Source organism: Sparus aurata, chromosome 15 (genome assembly GCF_900880675.1).
Source record: "Sparus aurata chromosome 15, fSpaAur1.1, whole genome shotgun sequence".
In the NCBI taxonomy this organism is placed as follows: domain Eukaryota; kingdom Metazoa; phylum Chordata; class Actinopteri; order Spariformes; family Sparidae; genus Sparus; species Sparus aurata.
Genome location: NC_044201.1, coordinates 2,355,552 through 2,374,200, shown reverse-complemented (window position 1 = coordinate 2,374,200; position 18,649 = coordinate 2,355,552). Strand labels below are relative to the sequence as shown.

Sequence of the window (18,649 nt, the reverse complement as noted above, 5' to 3'; positions counted from 1 at the left end):
ATAGTTACATATAACTTTATACATTTTTTAAATGTATGCACAAATTTAGCAAACAACAATTTATATTTGCATTATAAGTAAAAAAAAATGGTTTGTTGTAAATATGTTTATTTGTGGTTTTCACAGTATTCTACTCGGATTTTATGGGTTTTTTATGATTTTAGGTCCATTGTGTTAATACAGTTTGTCAAAATAAAAAAAATAACTGTACAGTCACACATGTGAGGTTGTGCTAAAAATAATGACACCAAGTAAATAGTTTTTAAGGTGAAATATAATGGCAAAATCAAAAATAGTCAAAAACAGCCAATTATACCCTGGAATATCGGATTTCACAACAAACCTAAATATCCCTGACGTCCCACCTTCAAACACAGCCTCATTTGGCCATCCATGAAAAAGCTCCTTAACCTCCCACTTTTTTTTATAGGAATACACTTTTCTTACGGGCACTGCACTAGTTTTAATGATTACGATTATTATTATTACAATTATTAGTATATACTAGTGCAGTGCCCGTAACAAAAGTGTATTCCTATAAAAAAGTGGGAGGTGAAGGAGCTTTTTCATGGATGGCCAAATGAGGCTGTGTTTGAAGGTGGGACGTCAGGGATATTTAGGTTTGTTGTGAAATTTGTAAAGCATTTATGAAATAATTTATTCACGGTATCATTGCAGTCCAAACAAATGCTTAGATGCACACCACTGAACCACGCAGCAGCCATGTTGAAAGTCTCGGGTCAGTGTGATCCTTATCCGCAGAGATATTTGACCAACAGACACACACACACACACACTCAGACAGACAGAGATTCCATGCATTTATAGATAGATATATATATATCAGTGGCGGCTGGTGACTGAAAAAATTGGGGAGGACAGGAGGAAAACCAGTCCATGGTGTCATGTTATTTTATACAAGTCAACTACGTATCCCTACTTTCTTATATTCAATGAAAATTAAGCAATAAAACAATAACTTACAGGACTTCTTTAAAAAACATTTTATTAAATGACTAACATACAAGACAAAAAAAATACCAATGTGTACCCCTTCCGGGATTCGATCCCCAGTCATCTGTGTGGCAGACAACTGCTCTACCCACTGTAGTACCAGTTCAATCTATGTGCATACTTCACGACAGCAGACTCATCACTGATCACAGTCGACCAAAACAACTGTGTTGTGTGTCCCGGTCGTGCCGCTAACGTTATGTCCTCCAGCAGGACGAACGAAACTATGAATTATCTTTCTGACTGCTTCTCTCTGATTTCTCCGAACAGTTTTTTTTTAAATATTTTTCATATATATTTATATATATTTATATATATATATGTATTTCATTTACTCACTTAGATAATATACTATGCCACTTCATACAGTTATCATACCCGACAAATCTTCTTCCTTTTTCCCTTTTGCTGTATTTCTTCCCCTTTGTTCCTTCTGCAATTATTTCTGCTGTTAGTAATTTTTTTCTTCGTATTATTATCATAATTAGTTTTTGTATGTTTCTGTGTTTCTTTGTTATTAGTTCCTCTGTCCCGTTTTGTGCCATGTTATATATATATGTGTGTACACATTTGTCACCTGTACTGCACCTAAAAAAAGAAAAATATTAATATTATTTTTTTTTCTCACAATTTTAAAGAGGTATTGTCCCAAATGTATAATGCCTTCATGTTTAATTATCTCAAGATATTTATAGAAATGGGCCCTCAATTGTTCTCAGACTCTGACCCACAATTGGACATCACATGATTCACTAAATATAGATCCCTACAGCACCTGTTGCCCCTGGTGCTTGAAAGAGGACAAGGCCATTTGTATCTAAATTAAGGGGCATAGCTGCTTTAACAGGCAGTGAGACAAGTGGAGCATACCAATTTAAAGACCCCCCCCCCCCCCCCCCCCCCCCCCCAAGTTTCTAACCTTGTTAACCTGTTAAATAGTGTTATACAGCTTATAAAGCGAGGCTTCTCAGCCTCTGCGACTAAACCGTTGAAGTGTATCCAGTATGCTGCAGTGTGCCTTGTTTTCAATCTACCCAAATTCTCCCTTGTGACCCCCCTCTTCCGTGACCTCCACTGGCTTCCTCTCGCAGCCTGTATCCAATTCAAGATGATGGTGTTGGCCTTCAAGGCTGTCAACGGAACTGCACCCATCGGCCTTAAAACACTGGTCAGACCACACGACCCAGCCCAAGCACTGCACTCCACTACACGAGCTGGCTTGCTGGTACCTCCATCGCTGAACAAACAAATGTTGCTCAGCAAAGTAACGACCCTCTAGAACTGAATTCTTGGTCTTGGTGTCCTTGCTGACAGTCAGGTCACTTATGGGCTAGTAACACATTTGAACAATCTGAACTGAAACTCTCATCCTCTCATCATCCTTCCTTCCTTCCTTCCTTCCTCTTTCTATCCTCTCCTTTCCATCTTCGTTAAACTCCTCCCTCCATCTTCCTCTCATTCCATCTATCCCCATCTCTCCCTGGATCCATCCATCTCCCACCTCTGCTGGGTGACTCAACTTACCCCTGGCCAAATTGCTCAACTTACCCCAGAGCTACCATTTTGACTTTATTAGTCCCCACAGCTAAAATGGTGCACTTTTATGCTAGGTTTATGACCTCATGCTGTAGCACATAGATACTACAATTGATGTATAAAACAAATTTAAAATGATCTTTTGGCCTAAACACAATTCTCATGAAAGTTATGGTAGACTAAATTTACTTTCAAGAGTGAAAAATGTTTTTTTGAAAATAAATGTCTAACCACTTTACCAATGTGGTTCTTACCGTCACAGACTCCATGAGATGATGCCTTCCTCCTAAGTATTTGGTCACATGATCAATGTTTTTTACGGTTTCCCAGCAACAAGGGGTGGCTCTCCTACCAAGGACAGGAAGTTGGAGGTGTTCAAAAGTGGTGCAAAGTAATTTTCACTCAGTTACTATAGTAATGTAAGATAGAGTTTTAAGGTAATTGTATTTAAATTAAGTATTTAAATGTTGTGCTATTTTACACAGCTGTTCGCTTTTCCGATTAAGATGCTACATAAAATAAATACATATTATCAGTTAGTATCACCATGTTGACCTACAGTTTTACTCTTCTGGCTACATATTTTTTTCAGGTGAGTATTACTGAACACCCTCTGTGGTGTTAATGTTTGTGAAGGCTGTCAAAGCCGCTGTCATGCTCCCCAGACGTCAGAGAGGGAGTAGGCTACAGATTGAGCTCAGTTTGTCCCCGGAGGTCTAGTCACTGTTTGTGATGCGTGTATGATGATGTGGTGCGTTCACTGCCTCAGCAGCCCCCGCACGCATTGCTGGAGCCAAGCTGACAGACCCACTGCCGCTCTCCAGAGGCTCGGCACAGTAGGAGCCGCGGCGGACGAAGGAGCCAAAGATCATGTCAGTGGCCGTGAAGAGAGGGATTAGCGCCAAAGCAGAGTCCAGAAAATGTGCTGCGCGGTTCTGGAGGCTCTTTCCTCACCTTTTGCTGTGTCTGTCTCTGGTGGCGTACGCAGCGCTGGGTGCGCTCATGTTCCAGCACATTGAAGGAGGGAACACATCCTCTACGAAGGATTACCTTGAGTTCCTGGGTCAGATTGTCGGGACCATACAGAACGTCACCGGTGAGTTACCACAAACAGGCAGTGCTATCACATGCCAATGTACAATACTGAAAACATTTTTCTATCGACATTTATGAACTGATCAGATTTATGGAGAATTTTGTTTTCTTTTTATTGAATAAGAATTGTCATTTCTTTTAGGCATACACGAGGCTATTCACATGCAAATGACATAACTCCCAGTGCTAATTCATGCTCTACACTAAACAGTTTCTCTTTATTTTCAGATAACGCCTCATACACACATCAAGACATAGTGAAGAAGGTGGAGAATATGATGCAGTTTGAGTTCAAGTCCATATGGCTCCAGAGAGCAGACAGATGGACATTTTTTGGCTCAATGTTCTTCTGCTGCACTGTATTCACAACAGTTGGTGAGTTAACAGGATGATTAGAGCTATCTATATTATGGTGAGGGGCCCACAGAGAATTACCCCGTTCAGCTGTGCAGGCACTTTTAGACCTAATTGCTCGTGACTTTACAGTTTTGGCTGTCTCAGACCTCCCACCAACAAGCAGCCGAGCAGCTGTTTTCACTGTTCACAAGCTGGTGGACACAGGGGAGCATTTGGCTTCCACAGAGACAGATATTGTTCTTGGGAGTTGGTAGAGCCCAAGACACTAAAGACACACAATATTGGACTTGGATTCATTAGTTGGACACAAACATGACTCCAAATAAATAATAATTTTCTCTGTGTCGGCTGGATTTGCGAAGTAGACAACTGCTAAAAAGGGCATATTAACTTTGTAAGTTGATCATGTGACAGTGTTGTGAGTACAGCTTGTTGTGCTGCCAATTACGGAAAAAACAAATGAATTAATGCAGGAAGTAGGGTACCCGCGTATTCACTCATTCAAATATTTTAGTATTATTCTATATTGTACATAAAATAATTGTTAATTTTTAAGTCAATGTCCCTTGTCTTTTTTGGAATCATACACCAAATATCAGTGGATCCACTTGTGCATAATGTGACACAGCTCATCCTGTTGACACATGAAATATTAGCTAACGTGATCAATGCAAACAACACCAGAGTGGAAGGAGTTAAAATATGCTCATAGTCACTCTCTGTAAACATGATTATTTAATAGCCTGTATGCTCAAGTATGCTCAATATCCTGCCAAACTCAGCTCGTAATCTAGTCCTTACTAGTATTTACCAGTAAAGTTTTCAGGCCAGACTCCAAATCAATGCCTAAGTATAATTTGGCATACACATAAAGATCAGTTAACTCATCAAGAAGCTAAACTCAGCCTGTGAAAACAGTTATTTAGTACTGTATGCCATTTATGATATAATAATATCTTTGGTACTTTTTACAGCTTTAGAAAAAAATCCTGATGATATCTTCAGGGATATTTTGGATTGGGTTTGAGATTTAAGATTATTTAAAAAGAAAGCCTGTCTTATTCTAGTAGACACAATAGCTCAGGAACACCTGGAGAAAATTTCTTGAAACTTAACCCACATTTTGGAATATGAATTTAATAATCAAATTGGGACATTGACAATGACATTCAATGGTCAACTTGCACAAAATTAAAATTTCAATTTGCATCTTACTATTGTCCACTAAGTAAGAGCCTGAGGGCATGAATATGTAAATGCAATACACTGGTGGTGTTTTGCTGATTTAGTTTAAATATCATCCACTATAGGGCAGGTTGACCCCCAAATTCTACCAGACCCCCTTTCGGTCCATCTCCGATCCACCATGGCAGCAGAGCATAAAGTTTGGTTCAATAATGAATTTATTATAGGTCTTCTGAAAATATGGCCAAATCTGCTGGATCGAAAATATACATACAATATTTCTAATATTTGGTTAAATGTCTCTTGGCCATTTTCACTTTATTAGGTACTTTTGGTAGCATCTACAAGCTTCTGGTCGTCCTCTGGCTGAATCTTTAACCACTCCTCTTCACAGAATTGATGAAGTTCAACTAATTTTGTTGTTTTCCTGGTTCAGACTTGTTTCTTCAGCACAGTCAACATGTTCTCTGTGGGGTTCAAGTCAGGACTTTGTGAAAGCCATTCCAAAACCTCAATTCTAACCTGATCAGCTGTTCCTTTACCACTTCGAATGTGTGTTTGGGATCATTGTTCTGTTGGAACACGCAACTGCACCCAAGACCCAATCTTCTGCTGATGATTTTAGGTTTTCCTGAAAGATTTGGAGATAATCCTCCTTCTTCATTATTCGATTTACTTTCTTTAGAGTCGCAGATCCACTGGCAGCAAAACAGCCCCACAGTATAATACTGCCCGCACCATGTCTGACAGTAGGTTTGGTGTTCTTGGGGTTAAAGGCCTCACCTTTCACACCTTCAAACCTGTTGCTGCTTATTGTGGCCAAACAACTACATTCTTGTTTCATCCGACCACAGAGTTTTTCTCCAGAATGTTGAATTTGAATTTTTTGTCCACGTAATCAGCAGCAAACATCAGTCGTGAGGCTGCCCTGTCCGGATCAAGGGCTTCTTCTTTACACAGCAGCCTCTCAGCTCATGTTGATGTAAAACACACTTGACTGTGGACACTGTCACTTTCCTCCAGCAGCTTCTAATTCATTGCAGACTTGCTTTTTTATATGGTTTTTGGTTGACTCTTGACTGTCCTGACCAGTTTTCTCTCAGCAGCAGTTGATAGTTTGAAGTAAGTGCATGGTACACTTAGAAAACACTAACAGTTGTTTGTACAGTTGATCTTGGGACCTGTAACTGCTTTGAAAAGTCTCCAAGTGACTTTCCTGACTTGTTCAAATCAATAATGTGCTCTTTCAGGTCAATGCTGAGCTCCTTAGACTTTCCCATTATAGTGTTTGTGGCTGAGTCTGGTGGGTGTATCAAAATTAAAATTAAATTAAAATGGGCCCAGAAGAGTCACCAGCTGTTATCAATCAGAAAGTTAAGAGGCCATGCTCCAAAGAACATTTGATTCACAAAACGTTCTATATTCACCAAAATCATTGAAGTTACTGTATGTATATTTTTGATCCAGCAGATGTGGTCACATTTTCAGAAGACCAATAATAAATTAATTATTCAACCAAACTTCACGAATGTTTTCTGTGACAAAGTAGTTTGTGTTCCTCTCATTCGTCACAGAAAAATGAGAGCTGGAGAAATCATTGGAGCTAAAGACTGCCATGATATACATGTTTTTTACAAGTGGATGCAAACTTTTGACCATGACTGTGAGTGAGATAGTGTGGGGACCAGACTGCAGGTGGGCATAGATTTTGCAGTTCTGGACTGGCATGCAAAGGGTAAACCAACTAGCCATGACTATACTCAGAATGTGGAGTTAGGGTCATAACCAGTGTTGGGAATAACGGCCTTACAATAAACGGCGTTATTAACGGTGTTACTTTTTTTCAGTAACGGGTCATCTAACCAAGGGCGTAGAATTGGGTAGGGACGCTAGGGACAAGTCCCTACCAATATTCAGCCGCTACTGTGTAGTCACTATCAATACAACCGCTGTCCGTAGTGTTTAGTCAACGAGTATGGCACACAAAGGGTTACATGTTGGTCTCTGCTAGAGCTCCCGCCTCTAACCTAAATATTGCTCCCTGATCGGCTGCCGGTTTCTTGCTAACTTACATGTGATTGTCTGTCCCCGATGTCACTCCTTCTGCTTGTAAAAGCTACATGCAACCTGCTAGTTGGACCGGACGAGAGGCAGTGCATGTTATCTGCAACTGCGAGTGTAAGTTGTCAACATGTTTGGCATTTGTTCTTCCTGGGTCACGTCAGCTAGACAGATTTTAATATCAGTGGTGTCATTTACATTTGTGTTTGTGTATGTTTGTGTGCGTGTACGTGTGTGCGTGCGTGTGTGCTGTATAGGATTTGAAGGATGTCAAAGAAAAGAAAACTGGATATAAGAGACTTCTTTAGGAGTCAAAGTGTAAGTTACTTCAAGGGTGTATAGGTAGAGGCTCAACAGTACAGATATTGAATAAAAGAGAATATTTAATGCCAAAGAGATACACTTTTTTAAAGTGATTTTTAATTCTTATTTTCATATATTTGTGTAGAAGTGAGCAACGGTTTAAAAACACAAATGAAGAAACTTTTTGGTGGAAATACAATAAAACCTCACATTCTAGATGATCATGTGATTTTATAATTATGAAATATAATTAATTAATATTAAGTAATATTAATATTTAGTAAAAGCCTTTTTGCTCAGGCAATAACTGTACCATCAAGCTCTATGATCATTGTATCCCTAATGTCTCTGTTCATATGTCATGCATCAACATATTTTTGTAAGGTGACAGACAGCAGAGAGGCTGGAGGAGATGGAGGAGGAGAGGCCAGAGAAGGTAGAGGAAGAGAGGCAGGAGGAGGTAGAGAAGGAGAGGCTGGATCAGATGAAGGAAGAGAGGCTGGAGGAGATGGAGGAGAGGCCAGAGAAGGTAGAGGAAGAGAGGCTGGAGGAGATGGAGGAGAGGCCAGAGAAGGTAGAGGAAGAGAGGCTGGAGGAGATAGAGGAGGAGAAGTTGGAGGAGGTAGAGGAGGAGAAGCTGAAAGAGAGGCTGGAAATTCACAGGTGAGGTTAAAATTTATGATGGATATGTTAGTCATGAGATTCAGCACTGTGACAAATGTTAGTGTGATGATGATCTGAATAGCAATGCTTCACCCATGTGGCTTTAAAACTCTCGAAGTTACCTCCTTGTCTTTCATTAGTTGCTTTAACCTATAACATCTGCATGACGTGAAATTATGATTGCTAATGTAAAAAAACGTCAACTTTCAGGAGTGCTGCCTTGGAGCACTTTTGTGTCCCCACCAATCTCAAAATAAAACCTACTCCCTTGAATCTAACTTATTACTATTTCCATCGTTACAACGCCGTTACCGTTACCGACTAATAAATGTGGCGCGTTACAAATTGAAGCTGCTCATTGAAGCTGTTGTCATCTGACTTAGCTCTCAGCCACCAGAGCTACAAAGCTGTTTAATTTTATAATTTTTTTTTTAGCTTGGCGAGGGAGGAGGGAGGGGTGGGACAACCGCATATGTGATGGTGATTGGCTCTCTAAGGTAGAGTGAAAGTTCGTAAGCCAATCAGTTTACACACAAACCACACACGCACACAGCAGCCTCGCACACAAAAACTAGCAGAGGTGAGCTGCAGCATTCAAGAGTCGGGAGGGAAAGTTGGAGTTTTCTAAGTGGAAGTACAGACACTACTTTAATCTCTTTTGTCTACATCCGTTGTAAGCAACTCTAATCTAATGAATTATCTCTCAAAGGCACATGTTTCTACAAAACTAGTGGCCAGAAACACCTAGTTGACACTGTTGATGATGACAGCAGGCCAGGTGTGGCTAACGTGAGCTCCGCTAACAAAGAAGGACACGGAGCTGTCCGAGCAGCTACAGCTGGATTTTTCAGCTCTAGCTTCACAAAAACTTGACACAGACTGAAGTGAATGCAATGATAGGCAGGTGTTGTTGAGAACATGCTCCTGTTATCAACAGCTGACTCAGACTCCTTCAGAACACTCACTGGCAAAAATATCAGGGAGATCAGGTGCCGGTCCACCATGCAGAAAGACATTTTCTAAATACATGGATGCCGAGTACGCTAAAATGAATGCCGAACTCAAAAGGGGGAATAATAAAAGTAATGCAATAGTTACTTTTTTCTGGTAACTAGTTACTTTTATAGTGGAGTAATTCCGTTACTAACTAAAAAGTAACTAGTAACTATAACTAATTACTTTTTTAAGTAACGTGCCCAACACTGGTATTAACTGACGTCAGTTGCTCTTAATCTTACAGACTGTGGTGAAGAGAAATACTCCTATAAGCTGGAAGATTGTGTATCTCAAAAGAGGATTCAGACTTTAGTGAGATAAATGTTAGGGATTGTCAATCTTGCAAATAGGCCCACTGAGTTGAATCAGATAGACTAATCAGTCATGCATGTTGATTCCTTTTCAAAAAAATCTGTTTGCATGTTAGAAACTTGGCCATCTTGCTAGTCTTGCTTTGTAAAACACCTTGAGGTCAGATGATCAAACTGTATAATCAATCTTTCCTGGTCAAGTTACCCTAGTCAAAGGGGAGGAGAGCTGATGATACATATAACTATATGGAGGTAAAATGGTATCAGCAAGTACTAGGAGCTGCACCGGTCAATATTGTTTTTTTCAAAAGACGTGTAAATGTAGTAAACTCAACCAACTTTCTAGTCTCGTTTTGTGAAACACCTGGAGGTCAGATGACCAAACTGCACTGACATATATTGTTGGCCTTTTGAAACAAGCCTCTGCAACACTGAGTGATTATTGACTCGTCATTCTTCTCTGTTAGATGTCTTTTTTATTGTGGTCTGTGTCACTTTTGGTTTGGTGCACTTTGGTGCTAATGACTGTGTTCTTCACTTGTATGGACGTTGCCAGGCAGTAAAAGTGCTTGGCTTCTGTAACAAGAAATAAGCCTTGTGTATACATGTCAGGGGGTCTGTTTTTTGCTCAAAACAATGCTATAATTTACACATGACAACTGTTGGAACTTTTGTTTTTACTTTACAATTAGAGGAGAGTGGGGAAAGTGTAGCAAGCTTTCATACTTGGCATCGCTAGAAATCATCCAAAAATATAATTATCATTAGTGTCCTTATGTAGTCATTAGGGCCACAGTGTTTACTTTGTTGTCCTCAAACATGTTGGCCAAAGAAGACAGATGGTTTCTAAAAGGAGTCAATTAATCCATCTATGTTAAACTGGAACAACCTTCTTTGAACAGAGGAGGTGGACTCAGACATTACTTATCACCCACCAACAATGCTGTACTGAGTTCTATCCCCAGGCAGCTTTACAACCACTCACACCAGAGCCGTTTCTTGCTAGATGCAGACTATGCGGGTGCATAGGGCCCCTGCACCACTAGGGGGCGACCTCAAGTTGCAAGTCCGGGCTCAATATCTGAGGAGTGACACAAGGGAAAAGGTGTGAAAAGTACCCGGCACGTTTTTTCGTAGCACCTCCGCTGAGGTTCCAAGTGAGCCAAGGTGCTACGTACGCCCACTGATTGGTCAGATCTGGTCTCTACCGTGCTGCGTTGCTTTGACGACCAGTACTACTAAGCGAGGGGAGGCGAGGCGAGTTGCAACGGGCTGCTAGTACCAGTCATTCGTGGCATGGCATCAAAACAAACCTATTCATCTGGTGATGAAGAAAAATGCTCACAGGATAAAGGTAAGGTTTTTTCATGATGTGGGTGGAGGGGGGAGCATTAATGCTGAAGTGTTTGCTTTAGGAAAGGGCTAAAATAAAATGTATGTCACACTTGAATGCCATAAGACTGATTGACTGAAGTGACACCCATTTTTAGTGAAGTATAGCAGGTCCAGCTCGTTGGCATTACATTTGGGATGGAGGGTGTGTTGTTAGGCAGATGTCTGTCATGTCTGCTGTGTCCTCGTCTAGTGGGAGCTGCTGGTCCGTCATAGACCTCCTCTGTTGTTCAATATTAACATATTAACATAATATAACATATAACAGGAGAGAGAGAGTGAGAGAGAGAGAGAGAGACAGGGAGGCTGAGAAGCTGCTGCCTCATCTAGAACTCCACCACGCACGTAGATGAGACGTGACAGTGGAGCGACTTGAACCTTTGTGAGTTATAAATCCATTAACATAATTTCCTTGTGGGGGCAACAAGTCACCTTCCACTTATTCAACGTGCATAAAATATGAGTCATATTTCAGAAGAGCGCCCATTTGTGTTTGTTAAGCTAACTGCTGGTTAATGAGATTCAAGAATAATCTGACAGCTGTCTGTGTCGGCTGTTTATCTGCCACAAATCTTAAACTTCTTCCACATATTGAGTTTACTGCGACTTTTCTGTTGTAAACATTGCTGTTCCTACTAACAGTCACAGTAGTCATTTCTTGGTTTTGTCACATTTTTAGATGGGTAGCATGTATTTCTAGTTTGCACTTGCCCTCCAATAAATAGCCTAATAATAAACCAGTGTTTTATTGCTTTTTAAGAATTGCAGCTGAATTGCATGTCTTCCAAACCAAAAAAACTCATGTTAACAATAATTTGTTGACACAAAAGAAATAGCAATTGCATATCACTCACAGCTACACAAGATACACAGCTAAGTAGTTAGCTTTCTATGAGTACTTTGTTTATAACTTTTACATTAATTAAACTACATATTGTGTTATTAAGGCCTGAAAAAAAATGTGGCGTGCACATACTGCCCTTTTCTGACTTTGAGCCACTGCCCCTCTATAATCATGTGCACGTCCCTGGTCCTGCTGTCTATAACTCACAGTGATGTCAGAGAAATATTGGAGTGAGAGACCATTTAGAGTCTTAAATGTCCACTCTTTAGAATTTAGTGTCATAATGAGGTGAGCTTGCAGATTGCAACCAACTGAATACCACTCATCTATCCCTCTCTCTAAAGTCAGTGTTTGGTTTCTCTGTTCTCTTTCACTGTAGTAACATAATGGTGTACCATGGTGGACTGCGTTGAAGAGGACCCAAAGTTATCAGGTCTCGACACTCCTCCAGTGGCTCTGCAGCAAGGTTGAAGACACTGAGACAAACAGAAAGTGATCTTACCCAAAATGGCGTTACTAACTCATTGAATTACGCTGTTATGTTTGACTAGCATGAATATAGATAATGTGAACCTGAGGAGCATCTATTAAGTACAAGGGAATTGGTTGCTAGGAGAGTAACAGGTTCAGTGACATAATTTACTTTAGCTAGAAGCTTGCCATTGTACTGGATTGCAAATTCATTTTCACCCATTCTGTGGACACAACCTCCAAAGAGGAAATTAATCAAATCAATAATTTATTAAATTATCCTACATCCATATTCCATCCAAAGATGTGACTTCTTGATTAAATTGATCTCCATTCTACACTCTAAAGGAATACAAAGGACTGAAAATATTTATTAATGAACTAAATACTAATCCAATGACTTAAATTAAATGACAATGACAATTACAATGAATGAATTAAATTGCTAAAACAATCAATATGATGATAATTAATAAATTAATTGAGCAGAGCAGAGCAGTCACGACAGCGTTTGACAGCAGCGCCATCTTCAACATCATCAACACACGAGTAAACACCATAGTCGAATGAATAGTTGTCTTCTCATTCCCACCACCGACCTCTCAGTTAGCTTATCATTGGCCAAATCAGTAGCTTGCATGGGCAAGGATATAGCCAACAATTTTGCCCTTTATTCTGCTCCATAGTGTTTTATGTTAGCGGACAATGTAGCCCTCAGTCACAGAGGAGAGGCACATCAGGTGAGCTAGAGGGGGTTTATTTGTAACAACGTCCTCACACCGAAACCTACGTCAAGTGACGTGTGCCTTTGCAGTTCTTTCAGGCAGGACCGGGCATATTTCACTGCAGGACGATGAATCATTGGTTGATTAAAGTAAAATCATAACCCCACCTGGAAGTGGAAATTCTACCTGTTCTCCAACATATCAACAAGTCCAGGGTAGATTGCCATGAAATGTAGTTTACAGTTTGTGATGTAGTTCAACTGTATCATGTTCAAATGTCAAATTGCACAAAAATGATCAAATCAGTTCTTAAGCACATTACATTACACTGTTTCCCATGACGACGGTCTAAAATACAAAACTGCATATGCATTTATTTCGAGTCCTTAATTTTGAATGAGATGGGACAACCCTTTGAATTCTCTATGTCCCCATGGTGTTCCTCTAGGGCCAAGTTCTGGAAGCTTTGGTTGGTTGGCCAGGCTGTCACGTTTAATACTGAAATCTCTTCACTATTTGATGGTTTGTCATCAAGCTTTGTACAGACACAAATGTCACCATTCAGCATATTAGCAAGACACTTGCAAAAAATATGCCATAAGATGACGAGTACCTTGTCTTTTCACTTATTAGTGTTTTTTTCACCCTGATCTTTTATATAATTTATTAATCAAAGTATTCTAATTGTAGTATGAGCTTGCTCTTTTTCTTGACATGATTTGTGGTGTAAGAACCATGTGAAGATCCATTAGTAAGTCTGTTACTCTCGGATACACACAGATAAGTGGTTAAAGGAAGCCAGCTAATGGCTAATTGCTCAGCAGCAACAGGAAGCCCAACACTCACTCAAGAGAGGGCACTCCCAGAGGAGAATGCTTTTTGCTTAACCACATAAAGTAAAGCACAGTCTGTGTTGTCTTGTTGTGAAGTTGTGAACCACTGTTGTCTGCCATTGTATCACTCTGAGACTGCACATTACTTGAAAAAGCAGCATTTACTTTAAGACCTGCAATACGTGCGTTGCCTTTGCGCAATGCTTGTATTTAATTTATTTTAATGACGGTTATCTATACACAGTTAAATGTGGCAAAAGTTGGATGAGCAATAGAAGCCTAGTATTCATGTTAAGTGTTGTTTGATCTATGGTTCTGCAGTGGGTATCAGGCTACACCCTACAAACTACTGTCAAGACAAATCTGTCACACACTGTATCTGAGAACCTTGGGCAGACTTTATGATTGTATCATATCTGCATGCATATTGTGTAGAACTTTTACTTTTGTTTATTCTGACCCCTGTGGATTGTTGAGCATCTCCTCATGTCGATCGGATCTTTTATAATTGTTGTTAATACTGTTTTTAGTTTTTAAACACAGCTGTTTGCAGAATGCAAAGTAATGAGGTCATGTATCTATTTGAGGCTATAAAAGACTATTATATATGTATGCAAAATATGATATGGATTATCAAAACTGTTTATCTTTACAGGTAATCGAGCTGAGCCTTCTGTGAGTGTGTGGCATCACTTTCTCCTTTTCCTTCCTTCAGGTACCTCCCTCTAAACTGGAGCTGTGTTGGATGGCTTCAGCAGGTTTTAAAATAAGCACCTCCTCCCTCAATGTCTCATTGATTTAGACCCTTGATCCAGCAAGTGCATGATGAATGAAATACAAATATCTCGTTGTGGTTGACACAAATTGTTTTTCTCAATTGCTTATGACCTTTAGCTGAACATTTAAATAAACATCCCAAACCATTACAAGTTCTACCCAAAGATTTGCAATGGTAAAAACTAATTTTCATACAGATCTTTACTTCTGTTTGCATTTTTAAATGTGAGCATAAGTACTGCCAGGTGTCTGGCAAAAGGGACAAGTAGAAATTTATATCATTTTTATTTCAGTGCAAGGTTTCAATAAGTTATTTAACAGAAAGGAAAAAAAACCTAAAAAATTATATATATAACATTTATTCAAACTACTGCATTTTGGTGTTAATCAATAAAAAAAATCAAAATCTTCAGAAATATTGTGCTTTCTTGAGATACTTGAATGCTAAAGCGGACCTATGAGATGGCAACACTAATAGTGGCCCCAAGCTAATTTGAGTTTAAGACCCCTATTGTAGCCAATACTTTGAAATTAATTTTCATTCATCAGCATCAGATCACCATTTTTAGAGTACGTTTCGCTTTTCACTCAATGTCAGTTTATTTTACAATGGTACATAAAAAAAGAAAAGGAATATTTGTGTTCATGGGTGTTAATGATGGCACTTTCCCTCAGAACAACAACTTGCTCTGGGGAAAACTACAAGTGCCATCATTAATTGCAGTAACAGGTTGTTATGGTTGTGTTTGGAGTTGATCTCAACACTGTTTTTGTTAATTTGTAGTGTTTTTCTATTTGATGGCTTTTGTGTGATGTTTAAAGCGGAATTTGTTTTAATGTAAAATGACATGGTTTTGAGTGGAGAATGAAGTTTTGTAATGTAAGTTTGAATTTTTTGAAGAAGAATGTGCATTATGCAATTGTGTTTAGAGTTTTGGAAAATTAATTTCATGAGATGTGTCTTACCAATTAAAAAAACTTTAAGGCCGAGATGTTTTATTTCATTGTTGTCCCTATGAAGAAGTTGTAGCAACAGAGGTGTCAAAAAAAAATGCATACAATCTAAAAGCTTCAATATCAATGACAGCAGCAGAGGGGCTCTAAGTATTCAAAGTGTATATGAGGTGTGATGAGCCAGGCTTTAAAACCTGTGAAAATTCAAACCTGCAGGGGCAAAAATCTGATTTCAACTTTGGAGGTGAAAATTACATTAATCTTTTCACAAGCATTTTCTGAGGGGAACACCAACAGTAGTGCTATAATTCTCCTTAGGGACCCTGCCAACTCAGGCAAACATAGGCCTGCATTGCTGCTGCAAACACTAATAGTTATTTTTACAGTGATGCATTTGGGAGGAAAATCGTAATTTTTCCCAGGACTGGGGGTCATACTCTGTCAGTGTCCTCGTGCACACTAAGGCCTGCAGGATGACAAAAGCTATTGGTGTGGATCACCTATCTTTGTATTAACAAGGATCTTATATATGTTTCCTTGTGTGTTTTCATAAAATGACTGTTTGCTGTAACATTTCTGTGTGATGCCTGCTTCAGTGTGGACATTTATCTGCTTGCTGTTATAATTAATGTGCTGACTTAATCATGTAAGCACAAAGTAACTCGTTCATGCTTGATGCTTTACTCACGGGTGTGTTAATAAGCCACATAAGATAACTTCAGTTTCTAAAGGAGTCCCCTCTTCTCCGTTTACATGCTGTACTCAGAGGTATGTAAACTGAAACGCATTCAGATAACTTAGAATGCAGCCCTCTCCACTCCTCTTCTCTCTTCCCCTCTCCTCCTGTTCTGTCTTTTCTCCTCTTCTAACGGAAAAAATGATGAAAAAATTAAAAGAATATCAGCAGCAGTCGCCATTTTTCAGCAGCGGAGGTGTGGAGGCTGTTATGTGTACAGGGGAACCAGTGTATTTCCAGGTCCATTAAATTTTATTTGTAGGGTGATTGCTATGGTTAGAAGTCAAGTTTGAGTTTCTGTCCTTGACTGTCTTTACGCTACACATAATGAGCAAAGCCACAGATGTCTTTAAATCCTACTGGAGCTCTTGCTTTACAGTACTAAAGTGTCCATTTTCTCCTTTGTTGTTGCAGGATATGGGGAGATTTACCCAGTTACCCTGCTTGGTAAGGTGATATGTGTCTTGTATGCCATGGTGGGCATCCCTCTTATGCTTTTGGTCATCCTTGATGTGGGAGACTTCCTTGCTATGCTGATGTCCAGAGCCTATGTACGAATTCACACCTTCTGCAAAAGACTCCTCTCCCACAATTGGTCGCCAATGAAGGCTGGAAAGAGGGGAGGGGACTCCAGCCATCAGGCCTTAGAGGATGGTTTCTTTGTTTTCAGCCATGATGTTGTGGTCCGTGAACCCCTCGACATTCGGCAGGTGATGCACAGCCAGGAGGATGTACGACACAAGTCTGTGCAGCTCCAAAACAACAAAGAGATCTTCGAGAAAATTCTCGCCAAGGAGAACTTACTGAGAAAGGGCCCGCTGCTCAGGACCCTCTCCTGCCCAGAGCTAGATCAGCTGCCACCACCACCCAAAGGATATGTTATATGGGACTTCACAGGAATAGGAGATGGAATGGAAATGCTGGATGTACCGTTCGTACTGATTCTTTTCATTGTGTTTGCCTACATTTTCTTTGGCGGTTTGATTCTCCCATTGTGGGAAACTGAATTTAAGGGTTTTGACCCCTACTACTTCTGTTTTATTACACTCACTACCATTGGTTTTGGTGACATTGTACCCAATCACCCAAAGTATTTCATGTTAACCTCACTCTTCATCATTGTTGGCATGGCCATCATGTCCATGGCTTTCAAGCTGGGCCAAGCAAGAATCGTAACCTTATACCGGCAGTTCATTCAGTTCATCAGCAAAGGTAATGTGAAGAATTTTAAAAATGAAGAGAATGACTAAATCACCAGGAGAATGTCTGCCTCATGTCCAAGAGTTTACAACCCTGGTTTTGACACAGGCCCAAAACATGAGTCTGTTGGGACTTATCCAGTGCGACCTTTGAACTGGCTGTTCTGTTATAAGCATGAGCAAAATTAAGAAGTGTGCATGTGCCAAAAGCTTTTGCCCAGTGAAGGAGGGTGGGATTAGAAATGATGATGATTAGTTGTACTGTAATACTATGTGGTACTTTCGCAATTGTACTGCATGACCGCACTATAAAGGGTCATCACAATAGTGTTGCATCTAATTTGACCTCTGGATTTCTTACTGCCTTACAGGAAAATTAAATAAAATGCTTTTTAAATTAAGTTTTACTTTTTTTTGTTTTAAACTTCACTTCATTGCATGATGTTAAATAAACATGGTTACCCTCACATTCAGCAAAAACAATACTACATTTTCCAGACTTGAGTATGTAAGGGATAATTATAGAATGGCAGTCACTATCGGAAAGTCCCGACGAACCTCCTGTCGGGGTCTGATTCGTCCTGAATGACTACTTGCGGAGCAAAGATTTGTGAGTGCGGAGTGCTACGAAATACGTGAATCAGAGGCAAAAAGGCCACTTTCTTTGACAGCGGTCAAATATTTGAATTTGCAGCCAAACAAACATCTGAGCAGTGCTCATTCAGAAACTCCGTCCTCCAAATTCATGGATGCTCATTCCCATGACAACAACACCTGTGCTAATGCCTGACCAAAAAATAAACATGCAAAAAGGACAGGATTATTTCCCATTACCTTTACTCACAACACCCCTGCTACTGCAGCCAACATCACAACAGACAACACAATACTGGTCTATAGGTTCTGTGAATCATAGCAACACTAAAACTACCCAGCAGTCAAGGAGAATCACAATAACCTTTAATCCTTTGAGGTCTCTCCACCTTTGAAAAGCCCCACTGATGTTGACACAGGTCTTTGTCCATGCCTTATCATAGTCCTTAGTTCTGCTTTTACATTTACAGAGCCAGAGATGACTATGAAGCCAAGATGCTTATTAATTATGTTACAGAACAAAACAAATGTGCAGGGAACAACAACCAGGAGCACAATTTATGTAAAACAACGTCATAAGTAGGCCTACATTAAACAGAAAAG

The 18,649-nt window shown here is 39.8% G+C and overlaps 1 protein-coding gene across 2 annotated transcripts in view; it reads left to right on the top strand.

The window, feature by feature from the left end:
- kcnk18 (potassium channel, subfamily K, member 18) overlaps positions 1 to 17,853 on the top strand; it is a 30,569-nt gene extending 12,716 nt beyond the window's left edge. Inside the window, exons 2-5 of one of the 2 annotated variants that reach the window (XM_030441748.1) lie at positions 3,320 to 3,646; positions 3,874 to 4,020; positions 14,442 to 14,501; positions 16,668 to 17,853. In XM_030441748.1, the coding sequence (XP_030297608.1) occupies positions 3,421 to 3,646; positions 3,874 to 4,020; positions 14,442 to 14,501; positions 16,668 to 17,503 (1,269 nt within the window). In that variant the 5' untranslated portion in view covers positions 3,320 to 3,420 and the 3' untranslated portion in view covers positions 17,504 to 17,853. Of the gene's footprint in view, positions 1 to 3,183; positions 3,647 to 3,873; positions 4,021 to 14,441; positions 14,502 to 16,667 lie in introns of those variants that run through there. The other variant, XM_030441749.1, reaches the window with a different exon arrangement.
- The last annotated feature ends 796 nt before the right edge of the window (positions 17,854 to 18,649 follow it).